Genomic DNA, 14,802 nt, shown 5'->3' with positions numbered 1-14,802 from the left:
TGTGCACCCACACTATGACGAACAGAAATCCGTCTCAAAGTGTCCCAACACCTAGCAGCAGACTCCTCACCACGAATATGGACAAGCTGCTGGTCATTCAGTGTTAGTCCAATTATGCAAAGAGTTCTTTTGTTATCTTGGTTAAATTTAGCTATCTTCTTTGCATCTTCATCATATGCTGGATTCCAAGCAGTCACATCCAGCGGATCGTTAACTACAGCCCATAGTCCTTCCTTGCGCAGGAGCAAGCAACATTTTGTAGACCAGGAAATGTAGTTTGTACCATCTAACCGGGTTATCCAGGAGATACTTGTTGACTGTTCTTGTGCCATTTTCAGTTGAACAGATAACACAAACTCAGCTGTCTTAATATGGTACTGCGTACACTAGCTCTCAGTATGTCACTGGGCCCATAACCAATAATAAGGATATGAGAGTACCTCTTGACCTAACAAGAGCTTGCACAGAAAAAGAGGATACTGAGAGTAGTCAAGTTTACGCAGCAAGCACACAGATACACTGAGGTGTGTAAAAAAGTTTTACTTGTGGAATAATACAATAGCACAGTCCAAGAAAAAATCAGTCCAGGTCATACATGAGTAAAGAGATGATAGCAAATAACAATAGTCCAAGGATGATCCAATACAGAGTCTTCTTACCAGTTCGTAAGTCAAAACACAGTTCTTCAGGTTTAGCAAACAGTAGCAAACCCACAAACCACAATAATCAGCAAGTAACAGCAAACGTAACAGAGAGAATTTATTATTATTATTATTAATTTAATTTCTATACCGCCCTTCTCCCGAAAGACTCAGGGTGGTGTACAGGGCAGAATAACAGAGAGAGAGAAGCTATGTCTCTAGCTCCCTCTTCTGGCCGTTGGAAAAACAGCGTTGGCCAATCATCACACATTTAAAGTGATACAATAGAGTTTCTATTACAACAATACAATCATAGTTTATATATATTGCCAACCCAACCAGTTAGGCCATAGTCATCTACCTAACAGTCATAAAACATTTCCTGTGCTATACAATTCAACATGGATTATTTAAGGCAGATACATCTCTAAATGTATCCCAACTTTTCCAATGAAGGTAGTAATTTAAAGTATTGTCATTGTTGAAAGGCACTGAGGCATCTGATAAAGAAAATATCAGAGATATCAAAGGATGACCCAAAAGTTCATGAGTTGTCTAGCTGTTCACTAAAAGCCTAGGAATTTTAGTATAGATCCAGATGGTGTTTGACTTTCTTGTTTAGTACTAAAACAAACTATATGTTTAAATTTAATTTTTCCTTTATATTGGTAATGCTCTCCAGAAAGAAAAAGAAAAATAATTTGGCTATAAAAAATGGAAAGACATTTCAATGTCCATAATAGAAACCCTATTGTTTTTGTGTGAAGTATCTGTTCATCCCTTAAGTTTATTTCTCTTATGTCTCTTCTCCCACTTTCCCCCTTTTTAGTATCTTTTTGTTTACTAACTTATTTGGCTATTATAAGATAAGGGTATTTTTTCCAAAAAAATAGGAAATCTTTGACCAGGTTCTTCCATAAATAATGCATAATCAGCTGCATTCATAGGTTATATTAAGCCAAAATGAAATATGCTAATGATTTGCTGTGATGTCTGATTCCAGTCTTTGAATTCAAATGTGAAAGTTTAAAAGGTCTAGGTAACTTAAGTCTTTGCAGTTGTAATACATTAAAAATCCTCTGAAGATGTCCTGTTTTTAAGACATTCTGCTTAAAACATTCTCTTTCAAAACGTGCTTTAAGTTGGCCTACTGTGTTTAAGCCTAATTCTTTCCAACTAAATAAAGACAGTCCTCAACTTAGAATAGTTCACTTAGTGATGATTTGAAGTTACAACTGCACTGAAAAAAGTGGCTTATGACTGTTTTTCACACTTACAACCATTGCAACATCCCCACATTCACATGATCAAAATTCAGATGCTTGGCAATTGACTTGATCATGTGATCACCTTTTGTGACCTACTTATAAGGAAAGTCAGTAGCAAAGACAGATTCACTTAACAACCAGGTTACTAATTTAACAACTGAAATGGTTCACTTAATCCCAGTGGCAAGAAAGGTCATAAAATGGGGCAAACTCGCTTAACAAATGTCTTGCTTAACAACAGAAATTTTGGACTTAATTGTGATTATTAATTGAGGACTATCTGTACAATAAGGCTATTCTATTGTTTTAACTAATACTAACTCTTGAACGGCTGAGTTTTGTTTGTTTTTGAGGGCAGCTATTTCTTTATGCATATTTTTTTTATAAGTACCTCACAACATGTCCCTCAGTAGGTCTTAATTCAAAAAAGATATCTTCTGGTAAGATGGCTTCTAGATTTAAATTTAAAATATAATTTAATAACAAAAGCAATAGTAATTTGAAATATCCATATAACATAAAAATCTCTGAAATATCACAATGTACTCTTTTCTTTCTGGGCTATATTCCATATTTCTCAAGATGAAAAGCAGTAGAAAATAATTATTGCTGCATTATGTTTTCTTCTTTAACAATACAGTAAATATCTTCCTAAAAGCAAAATGTCTGCTAGCATTCGTGCAATGACTTCTCTTTCTGAGGAAGGATTATAATGATAACAATGTAAACAGACTGATAACCAATTAAACTAAAGAACTCAGTCTAAAATCTAATTGGTTAAATAAATTTACATTATTTTACTTTTTGAACAGCTTTTAATTCTTTGAAACTCAGCTGAATCTACAAATTCTAGTCTTTCAATGGTCATTAATAAGATTAAGAATATACATTTTGATTTAGAAGAGAGATTATTACTATTACTAGCTCATATAAACTATATGAGATGAGGCCTCCTAAATTTAGGTCATAAAGGATTTTAATGCAGAGATATTAAAACACATTGGACACATTCTTATATTTTAGCAAAAATCTTAAAACAATATTCAATAGACATTTAAAGCAAAACAAACTACCAATTCAACAGCTCTTGCAAAGTTTGCAATTCTACCAAGTGAACTACAGCTTTAAAAAGATAAAAACACTTTTCAAAGATGGAATAATCTAGAAAAATAAAAAATATATTGCATTTAAAATGTGATCAGTGGCTGAAAGTCATTTCCAATTGTCAATTGTTTCTGAAAAAACGGTTATAATAATGTATTTATTCAAACATGAAAATTGTTCAGTAGCTATTTCAGATTTTCAATCAATAGTTCAGATGTTGAATAATGAATACCTAATTTTTGCTCTTCAAGTTTTAATACTTAATGGATTCAGCAATTTGCTTGCTATATTCTGATTCCATTTGGATAGGAATTACTGAAGCATTTCATTAATTAAGAAATTACAAGTAGTCCTCGCTTAACTACAAGTCACTTAGTGACCACTTGAAGTTACAATGGAAACCACCACCACCACCACCTAAAATGTTCTTACAACCTGGTTCTGGACATCCAAGGGCCGCACTCCCCAGGTCACATGACTGCATTTTGGAACTAGGCAACCTGCTCACATTTATGGCTGTGAGCAGTGTCCTGCAGTCACATGACTACAATTTTCAGGGGGTTTTGCTGGTTCCTATTTCCAGCAAAAAACATTCACTGGGTATAATAGATTCGTTTAATGACCATGGTGTTCATTTAACATCACAGTGTTTGCTTAATGACCACCACAAAAAAGATTGTAAAATCGGGAATGGTCACATGACGACCTGCTTAATGACTGCCACAACATATGACCATAATTCCAGGCTCAATTACAGTTGTAGGTCAAGAACTATCTGTACATTATGATTTTTTAAATTGTAATTTTTTTATACTGACTTGCTGAAGCTAGTTATGATGTTAAAGAAAGACCCAGATCTTACCAAAGCAACATGTGTTTATATAAAAATGGCTTGTGCACTCTTCTTTGGCCATATGGGAAGGAAGCATGGTAGCCAAAGGCTCACTAAGGCTAATGCATACTAAATTATGATTTGCATGGCATATAAATGCAGTCACAGGGTCATGGGCAATTATGCTGCAGCATTATTATGCTACGCATAGGCACTCTACACAGCCTGCTTTTTATATAGATCTAGTCCTTACTTAGAGGGACGCAGTGGCTCAGTGGGTTAGGATGCTGAGCTTGTCGATCAGAAGGTCGGCAGTTTGGCGGGTCAAATCCCGAGTGCCACGTAACAGAGTGAGCGCCTGTTACTCGTCCCAGCTTCTGCCAACCTAGCAGTTCAAAAGCACGTAAAAATGCAAGTAGAAACATAGGGACCACTACGGTGGGAAGGTAACAGTGTTCCGTTCGCCTTTGGCGTCTAGTCATGCCAGCCACATGACCACGGAGACGTCCTCGGACAAGCGCTGGCTCTTTGGCTTTGAAACAGAGATGAGCACCGGCCCCTAGAGTCGGAAACGACTAGCACGCATGTGCGGGGGAACCTTTACCTTTACCTTTAGTCCTTACTTAACAATCATATGAAGTTATGATAAACTCAGAAAAAAAATCTTATGAACTATCCTCAAAGTTATGATTGTCGCACAAACACCCATAGTTATGAGATCACATTCCAGATAGACAACCTGCTCACATTTGCAACCAGTTGCAGCATCCATGGTCACGTGACCACAATTTGCAGTATTTTTTTTGCCATTTTTCAGAAGAAAACTGCAAAAAAAAAACCATAGGCTGGATTCATTTCCCACGTGGTTTGTTTAATGACCATGTAATTTGCTTAACTGCCATGGACTTGCTTAAAATTATCATAAAATCAAGTCAGGTCACATGGCTAACCTGCTTAACAACCACAATCATTTATGATCAAAATCCCAGGCCTAATTGTGATTGTTAAGTGAAGACTATCTGTAATATAGAAAGGCACAAACTTACACACACACACATTTTCCTCAAAGAAAGAAGTGTAGTAAAATGGAGAATTAACTGCAGAGTTCTTTTCCTAGCATTGGCAGCACTATAATAAATTCTATAAGCTAGCCGGACTCATATTCCACCATAAATGACTGTTACTGTATATTATAATAATTTCTGCTATAGTAGTAAATCTATATACCGTTACCTAGAAAATAAAATAAAACTGCTTATTTGTTACCGTATTGTCTGACAGCCCCCAGTCCTTCCTGCATCCTAGTCTATTTTCCTGACAAGCACTGAGATGAGTAATATCACATTACATTTTCATTAACCTTCATGTGTAAGAAAAATTGGCTAAACCTCTAATCTCTGAAAGATATCTAAGTAAGGAAGTAAATCATATTTACATGTATATAAAACAAAGCCAAAATACCAAATTAGTTCTTCCACCATCTGGTAACTGTCAAAGATATATCTGCAGATATATTATGTGTCATTATAGATAACAATATAATGACATCACATATCCTTTTCACAACTTCCTTCTGTTCCTGCTATATTAATATTTTCTTTTACATTTTTTTTTAAAAATATACAAACTTGAAACAGGTAACACAAACACACACGCACACGCACACACAAAAGTATATACAGTATGAAACATTGTAAATGCATACTGTAAAAGTTAATGATTAATTAAACTGGATCCAAGTAATACTATTGTATAATACGCAAGTTTATACGTGTGAGGAAATGAAATGTTAAGCATACATTATATTATTTTAAGAGGTAATATCAGACTGACTTTTTGTTGTTTTTAGTACTCAAAACAGAAAATATATCAAGTAAAGAACACAAGGAAAACCTAAAACACAACAATGAGGATTACATTGATCTAATCCAATAATGGAACAAATGGGATTATAAAATTTAACATCTCCCCCAAATACAGTATGTTACATTCAGGAGAAAGGGATCTCCATTCAACAAAGTTGACTATTATTTATCTATAAGAATTGTTTAGCAAATTTTCTTGTAGCTTTAGGACTACTCCTTTGATATATATTTTTCTTTTCTTTTTCTCACTAAGAGTTCAGGACTGTGCCAGACCTCAAAATATGCTGTTCTTATAGTTTCTCTTCAGTGACAACCAGCACCAATTCAGAAAGCAGGTTTTATCCCTCTCTCCTTGTAACAACTTGTTCCCATTATCTGTCCAGTTACTAAAAAATACTTTATGTGTGGATTGTGTAACAGACCTGTCTATAAACTCACCATGCTCCAAAAGTGTGGATGGAGTCTATAATAATATCTGACAGGTTTGAAAGCAACTGTAGTAGGCCTTGAAAAGGAGACTCTAGATTAGTGCAGTCTTTTTTATTAAAAAAACGATACACAAAAAATGACAAGTACAATTGGAAATCCTTTCACAGTTTTATGTTTGGAACACCTGAGCCTGTGATATTCATGGGTGAGTCAAGACAGGTAAAATGGTAGACAGTCTAAGAGTCCTCCTCTTTTGAATCTTTGCCAGTATAGAACTGGCCCTAATCTTTCAGACTTTCAAAAATGTAGTGAAGACCTAGCTCTTTCCCCAGGCCTTTGGGTTGATACGAGCAGAGTTCCTAATCGGATGACTTGGTATATTTTAGTTCTGGCTTACCATGTCATTGTTTTGATTGATTTTTAATGCTATGATTGGGGGGGGGCATTTTTCATTTGTTATTAATTATTTTGGTACACCACCCAGATGATCTTGTCTGAGTTGAGTGGCTATATAAATGCTTTACATAAATAAAAAAACATGATATATATACATTCAAAGGGGCAGGGCTTCAATTGCATTCCACAACTGCCACCTTCCCTGTTTTTTTAGCCCCCCCCCAACTTGGCGCATATCACTGAGTTGAACCACAAATCAGTTTTTTTAAAAAAATATTATGTGTCCTGGAGTACTCCTGCAGGAAAAAAATTGAAGAAACCCGAGACTGCTCCTATGGTTCTTCGTAACAGCTTATATTACATATGGGAATGGAAATTATTTTAAAACAGGGATGACATTTTATGACATTATATAAAATATGCCTATAAACCAGGGCTCCCCAACCCTCAGTCCGTGAACCAGTACTGGGCCATGGTATGCCAGCAACAGGTCCGCACAAACAAGCAAACCCCCATCCGTGAGATGCAGGCAGCACACAAAAACCACGCACTCTCAGGTCTGTGGAAAAACCTTTCTCTAAGGAACTGGTCCCTGTTGCCCAAAAGGTTGGGGACCTCTGCAATAAACAACTACAGATAGCAGAAAATAATGCAACTCAACCCACAAGAAAAGTAAAATATTTTCTAGAGAAAGAAGGTAAAAATTTACATGGATAGAGTAATAGTTAACAGAAAAAAAATCCTGCACACTACTAGGTTATGGTTCATGAAAAAAGGCCATTATTATTTCAAGAATATAAATATAGTGAATACTCCCTTTGAACTATTATGAAGTTATAGTTGGCATGAAATTAAACAGAATCTTTTATACATACCTGAAAAACATTTTAAACGTATCTGTTTCCTCAGACATAATTTTAAAAGCTTGCTATAGTGATATCATGATGCAACTTAATTGAAAGAAAAGGGATTTTCAATCAAGATAATATTTGCTGCCAAAGTTGCTATAATTAAAATTTAAATATAAAAAATAGTATATCTAGAAAGACTGCCAAAAGTTTCAAGAAACCATAAAACCTTATGCATTCATAGACATTCTATTTTCCACTGGAAATCAACTAACAGAATTAAAAATAAGATATCAATGCCTTACATCAACTAATAAAAATGCCAACACGATAACAAATCTACTATAATAAAATTTTGGAGTACATACTTATTTATCCAATCTCCCTGGTTTTCTCAACATGGTCACAGATTAGATCTGGAAACAACCCTCTGGTCTACCTGGGCCACTTGGATAAAACATTTTCATGCTTAACAAATTTTGAATAATTTAACAGTCTCGTTTAACTTAACTCTTTAAATCTTCACACTGATTATTCAGCTTTCAAATTATATAAAAATATTGCAGAGAACATTGTGCCCCTTTCCAATTTAACATCAGAAAAAAGTACTCATTACACTTTGAGAAGCATATCAATTCAAATTCTGCAACTATATCATCATAACTGAACTACATCCCAAAATAAATCCCAAAGGAATTGTAAACATCTAATGCCCTAAATCAAGAAAGAAAGAAAAAACCTGTCTTCTGCTGCTTTACGCTTCTGGATTAAGATGCAATTTAAATCATTTTCATCTTCAGCAGCATTACATGAGATCTAGAATTGTACAGTTTAGGCCAGGGGTGGGGAACCATGGCCCTTTTATGTCTTATGGACTTCAACTCCCAGAATTTCTGAGACAGAATGGTCATAAAGTCTGCAAGCCATACAAGGGCCATGGTTCCCCAGCCCTGGTTTAGGCTATTCTAAAAATCCAGTAACATTTCAATAACAGTTGAAATTAAAACCTGCTCAATAAACAACTGCTTGAATACATTCACTGAAAGACTATTCATTAATATCATGTTCCTCATGTTAAGACATTTTTCCTAATACATGTCCTTCCTACAAGTTAAATATATTGTTCTATATCATGTCCTCTGAAATGATAGATAACAGATCTTATATGCAGATGTAATAAAACATATTGAATATAATAATAAAATCAATTTTCCCTTTGATTTTTGTATTTTTCTTATCCTTCTCATTTGATTGTTGTTATCATCAATTTCTTTGGAATGATTGGTGACAGAATCTACCTATTTATCTACTCAAATTTGCATGCTTTCAAACTGCTAAGTTGGCAGGAGCTGGGACAAGGACAGGAATTCACCCCAGCATATTTTCCTTGGGTCTCGAACCTGGGCTGTAGGCTTTCAGGCCAACAAGCCCAGCATCTTAACCATGCTTCCCTCTATGTTGTCTTCACTTGCTTGAATTTTGCAGTTTATAAACTGAATATCTTTTATAATAAATTTAATATATTCTTTAATAAGTTTAAAAAGGTTTTATCTTTGTAAAACTAGATCCACATACAGAAGACAGTTCCAGAAGTGAAAAACTGACAAGAATCAGAAACATCTTTTTTTTAAAGGTATTTATCTTTCTTCATTTTAAAACATTTTTTCTTCAACAGACAAGTTTTGGGTATTACAGTTTTTCATGAGTTACTGTACGACTCGGGAATGGATAAACTTTGGATGAGCAAAGGTTGCACGTAGGCTATGAACTAAGTGAAGCAATTTTACATATATAGGTGGGGGTTGTGGTTTCAGCGTAACTTGGTTGAAATTTCTTTATTATTCTAATTGCAGTATGACTATGATTAGGACTTGAAATATAGCATAGTATTTCTGTGTCTTATTTCAAATTGGTTTGTTGATTGATGACCAGATGGGATCCAGGGGTGATAAAAAGGGACAGTTTTGAAGACTGCATATTGCCCACTGATGCAAAATCAATATTTTTTATATTATTATGACTGGAAGACTCACAGTAGGAAGATAATTTTGTGAATGGTAGTATACAAAATTATTTTCACATTGTGAATGGTACTTGTTTATTAACTGGATAACACAATTTATATATTAGGAAATATTACGATCCATCTAATGTTTATTTTGAATTCATGAAATTCCTAAAGCTGGTTCAGTTACTTAGCCCCACAACAACAAAAGCCATTCATTTCCAAAACATGCTTTATTAACAAAATATCTGAAATTTCTTGTTTCAGCATTCTGCCCTTTCTCCATAATTAATTTTGAGACTTAGTCCTTTTGTAAGCCAGACACTTACTGAAATTGCTCTTCTCTTATTTATTTTTTCTCCTCTGACTTTCTGGTTGTCATCTTTGTAAATTCTGGATTAATAAGCAAAGTATTACACAAGCAATAGCATCATCAATACATATTTCACTCTAAACATTAAGAAGAGACCTGTATATACAGAAAAGAATTGTGCATATTTTCTTTGGTACAAGAAATTGCTACTAAAATTTAGCCCTAATGCCACAACTGAAATTAAATCAAACTCAGGCTACGTATAATTTTAGCTGGGATTTGTTGCACTAATTTTCCACAATGCAACATTTACAACAGTTTCTACTAAGAAAACTAAACTGGTTAAGTCAGAGGCTGGTAACACATTTGCATTGTCCAAAACATATTAATATCTGTAGGGTATGGTTAATATAAATCATGATGGCAGCCACAACTGTCTGCCTAAATATCTTGTGACGCATGTGCTGAAATACCTCCAAACTTGTAGAATCACTCAAAAAAAGATATATGTAGCAGGATTACATGAAGGAAAACTTGCATTACATGTTTTATTAGTACAGTTTTATATTCAAAATTAGGTTAGGGGATATTGTATAGAAAAACTTTACAAACTAGGGAAAGAGATTCTTTTTTAAAAAACATAATTTTAAAATTATGAGAAACCAAAATACTATTACTAAACTGGAAAATAAAACTATCCAGTTTTAAATTGATTCACACATTCATATTCCAGTATGATTCCCACATACGCTATGCAGAATACTAGAAGATTAAAAAGAATTATACTCACAGTTATAATTAGGTTGAATAGTTTTTGCAGCTTCAAGGCTGGCTATTGTGATTTGAAAGATGATGTGCACAAGCAGAAATGTTAAACTCATGAAACACAAGGATTTTAATAACCGCCCTGTATGCCCTGAAAGATATAAAACACAATTTGAAATAATTTAACATGATAAAAGGCCTGATGTAGACAAGATTGCAACATTAACTGTATTATGTGTCAGATTCTCTTGATTGTGGTTTTGTTTTTAATCTACATTTACTATTTTAATTGTTTTTGTAATATGTTTTATTTCTAGGTGTTATTGTATCCTGCCCAGAATCAATTTGTTTGAGATGGGCAACCATATTAATTTGACAAATACATCTGAAAAATAAATAAATTAACACATACTGGTATAAATTGTATTAAAAAGCACACAATAAAATCATAGACATTACAATGCATGCTAAAATGCATTGCCAGACTTCATGATAAAGAAATTTAGAGATAAAGGGAAAAAAGTTCACAACCACATGTCAAATTCCACATAAAAATATATTAAAAGAATAGAATATAAATTAAAATGACTTAAGAAACTATTTTGTTAACACAAACAAATATTAGCTTTTATTTATTGTTCACACTATTCAAAATACATTTAAACAATTTATTACTTATCTACATATTTCACTGGAAATCAACCAAGCATATAAATTAAATATTTAGTACGACTGGTGATCTCTAGATGACCTTGTTCAATGAATTCACATATATCTGAATACCATAGGTGACATAGGGGTACATTTTATATAAATATTATAATGATGAATATATAAATAAATTTAAAACAAAGAAATATTTTGCCTACTGCCACAGTGTTATTCATAAATACTCTTCCTGAAGAGATTCTAGGAAATCTCTGTAGCAATTTCATATACAGGTAGTTCCTACTTAATAACTACCTCATTTGGTGACCATCTGAACTTACGATGGTGTAAAAGCAGCTTTGCAACCTATCCTCACATTAACGACCATAAAAGTCATGTGATTGCCACTTGGGAGCACCCCACATTTACTACTGTTGCAGCGCTCCCGCTCATGTGATCCCAATTTGCATGCTTCCCAAATGGATTCCGATAACAGAGTTACTAGAAGAGACGGAAGTAAAATTGTAAGTCATGGCCACATGATGTCTTCCTTAACAACCACAGTGATTGTTTAACAAACAGGAAGTGATATAATATGTCCATTGCAATTACGTTATTATTATTATTATTATTATTATTATTATTATTATTATTATTATTATTATTATTATTATTTTTGCTTAGCAATCATGGAGCTTAGTGACAGTTGCTGATCTCAATTTTGGTTGCTAAGTGAGAACTATCTGTGCAGCTTACAACTACCCTTCTTGATTTAAAGCAAGAAATAGCAACTAAATGCAAAATATTCAGGTGCATTAAATGAGGAATTCTATCTGAATTATATACCATAGGCAACAACAACCATTGTTAACAACACACAATGAACCAACAAGTTTGTACTGTTTGGGGACCGGGAACAGTTTTTTTTCCCCTCTAACCAAGCTGCATATTTATAAAGTGATATTTACAAAATCCCTACATATTCAAAACAATGTTTGTTATCTAGAGTTTCACCATTTTTTCTCCACGCATATGAAACAAGTAGAGATAGATAAGTGGCATAAAATGTAATAAATAAATAAATAATGGATAATTATTTATCCATTCCATTAAATGGAATGATCAACAGTGGGACCAGAGCAGACAGGAAATATTTTAAGCTCACAATAGAAACCCAGATAGACCAGCATGCTAAATAACAAAATAATATGTGCAACCTGATCTCTACAAGGATAAAATCCATCATGCTATGGAAAATGGTGTGGAAAAAATATATAAAAATGAATTGATATAATGACTTCAAGTTAGCACCCATGTTTTTTTTATTTAAATATTAGTCAGCATTATGAATAGAAAATGAAAAGTCAAAGGAAAGGAGTCTGTTCTGTCAAAGCAGCAAGCAAAAAAGTAACGGATTTTTACAGGCTGCAGTCCTATACAAACAGAAATGGACATTCAGCATTTGATTTGTTTCCAAGTTAATCTGAATATGATCAAGTTGCAATTTACCCATAGAAATAGGAGATTCTCTGTGTCAAATAGCCCAGCATCTCCAACTTAAGCCAGCATAAATCAGTTTCAACACAATTTTGTGTGCACATTTTTAAAATCTTGTGAATGAATGAATGTATGATTGAACGCATGACAAATTTCCATGGAGCTGTCCATCTCTAAGAAGAGACATAACAGGGGTGGGAAATAGGATTTAGAGAACAAATGAAATAAATAGGATCCTTACTTGGGTAGATAGAAGGGAGAACTGTACCTTCACCTGAGGCAACTAAAATTGTGACTGTCTTCACAGTTGGCAAGGTGGTATTAAAAAAATGAGCTTCCTCCAACTGAAAATCCTTAAGGTTTTATTCTAGAGTTAAATTTCCTTGTGGTCTTTTGGCTAGAGAAGTAACGAAGTGAACTCAAATGTTTTACGTTTCTAGAAGAGACAAAATGAAGCTTAACAATTAGTGAATAATCTCTAGTAACCTGGAGAACAATGGTTAGGTCCTTAACATCTGGAAAGGGCTGGTACATTGCATTTATGAATGGTCTTATGGAGGAAATTTTCCAGCTTTTTTTTAGTATGCTTAAATTATTTGTTCACCAACACACAGTATATTTGCTTCAGGGTTTACTCTATAGTTGTCATGTGTTCTATAACCAAATCACAGCATAGATCTTGAGCAGTCATGATCAGAAGAGAACCATGAATATCAGAGAAATGAACGTGGCACAAGTTGGCCATGTTGGTATGAAGAAATGTTCAACAGCATATTTACAGCTATGTACAGTGAAGTCTACAATTGGTTCCACACCTAATTATGCAACCAAAATTAATCACATAATCAATACAGATATAAGCATTACACACTGAGGTATAACTATACCTTAAGCTAAACCTAACTATTCTGAATTATATTCCTATTTTTCATTAACTTTTTGGGTTGCTTCATCTTGGAAAATACTAGATATCTAACTGATAAGCATTTTGAAGTGTTTTACATCAAGCCCTTTGCTATTTAAATTCTAGCATTTAGAAGATTTACCAAATAAATCCTTCAAACTCACAGTATAGTTCTTTGAGCTTTGGAGAAGGGAAAAAATAATATTCAGTACAAATGAAGTTGTAACCATTTCAGAGAAGTTGAGCAATGAAATGCAGTTGCTCTTCTTTCCTTCCTGTGGTGGAATGTAGTCTGGTTTCCCAGGGTGGAAGGGCTGCTTCCCGAAAAGCAAAGAAGCAGTGGAGTATGGGATCTCTGGTAGGCAGGAAGTAAGCTAACATGCCCCCTCCCCAGCAGTTCACACAGTATAGCTATAGTTACGTAGATAGTTGCTTTAGTCTGGCAAGATTCTGTCAATAGGTAAACAACAATAAAGACACTATTCAGAAGTCACACCACCTGTTATTCTTTGTTCTTTGGGCTTAATGGTTCTGAAGGTTCAAGGATGAGCATGTGATGGCTTTGATTTATACTGCCTGGAGTTATGTGTGCTGAATAGGGTACCTTAATTAATCAATGGCTCATTCTCCTTGACTATATCAGACTAGTTATAATAATTACTTGAATATTGCAGGTAGGCAATAGGAGAAGCAGTGGCCACAGTTTTGATGTTAGAAATATGTGGCTGCACATCAAAGCATGAAGTAGATAATGATGTTGTTAGCTAGGGATATTCCATTTTCCTCAAAAACTTTAAGAAATGCCACAAAGCAATTAAAGGGTGTGGGGATAGACAGACATATGGGGGATAGACAGAAGCTGTGGGCATGAAAAGTAAATAGGATTTGCAGATTTAATAGATTAATAGGGATCTCAAAGAAGTGTCCCTCGTGAAATATTTTCTGCATCTTCCCAAGAACGTCAAACATAAATCACTGAATAATGATTACACTGGAATCAAACTGGAACCAAACGAAGTAAGATAGTGATACAGGCAGGGTATAGTATGCAGAAGTGCAGAATATATTTTAAAAAATTAAAAAACCCCTCTTTTTTCTCATCTAAAAAATTAAAACCCAAAATTCTATCAACGAGCAAATCCAGAATAAAGAAAAGAAAAATAAATTTGCTTATTTAGCTCTTCACAGTTCACCAAATTTCTTGGTGTTCACTTGGCGGAGAATCTTACTTGGTCCCTCAACACCTGTTCCATAACAAGGAAGGCCCACCAGCGTCTTTACTTTCTG

At 34.1% G+C, this 14,802-nt stretch overlaps 1 protein-coding gene across 1 annotated transcript in view; it reads right to left on the bottom strand.

The window, feature by feature from the left end:
- The window catches only part of PIEZO2 (piezo type mechanosensitive ion channel component 2), a gene marked incomplete at its 5' end in the record, with an annotated part of 234,741 nt that overhangs the window by 129,271 nt on the left and 90,668 nt on the right, over positions 1 to 14,802 (bottom strand). The window contains one exon of the mRNA XM_081322722.1: positions 10,492 to 10,617. Within this exon, the coding sequence (XP_081178848.1) occupies positions 10,492 to 10,617 (126 nt within the window). The remainder of the gene's footprint in view (positions 1 to 10,491; positions 10,618 to 14,802) is intronic.

This window comes from Vipera berus (genome assembly GCF_964194415.1).
Source record: "Vipera berus genome assembly, chromosome: 3".
NCBI lineage: Eukaryota > Metazoa > Chordata > Lepidosauria > Squamata > Viperidae > Vipera > Vipera berus.
The sequence above is the reverse complement of the archived record's forward strand: the minus strand, read 5'-3'. Positions and strand labels throughout refer to the sequence as shown.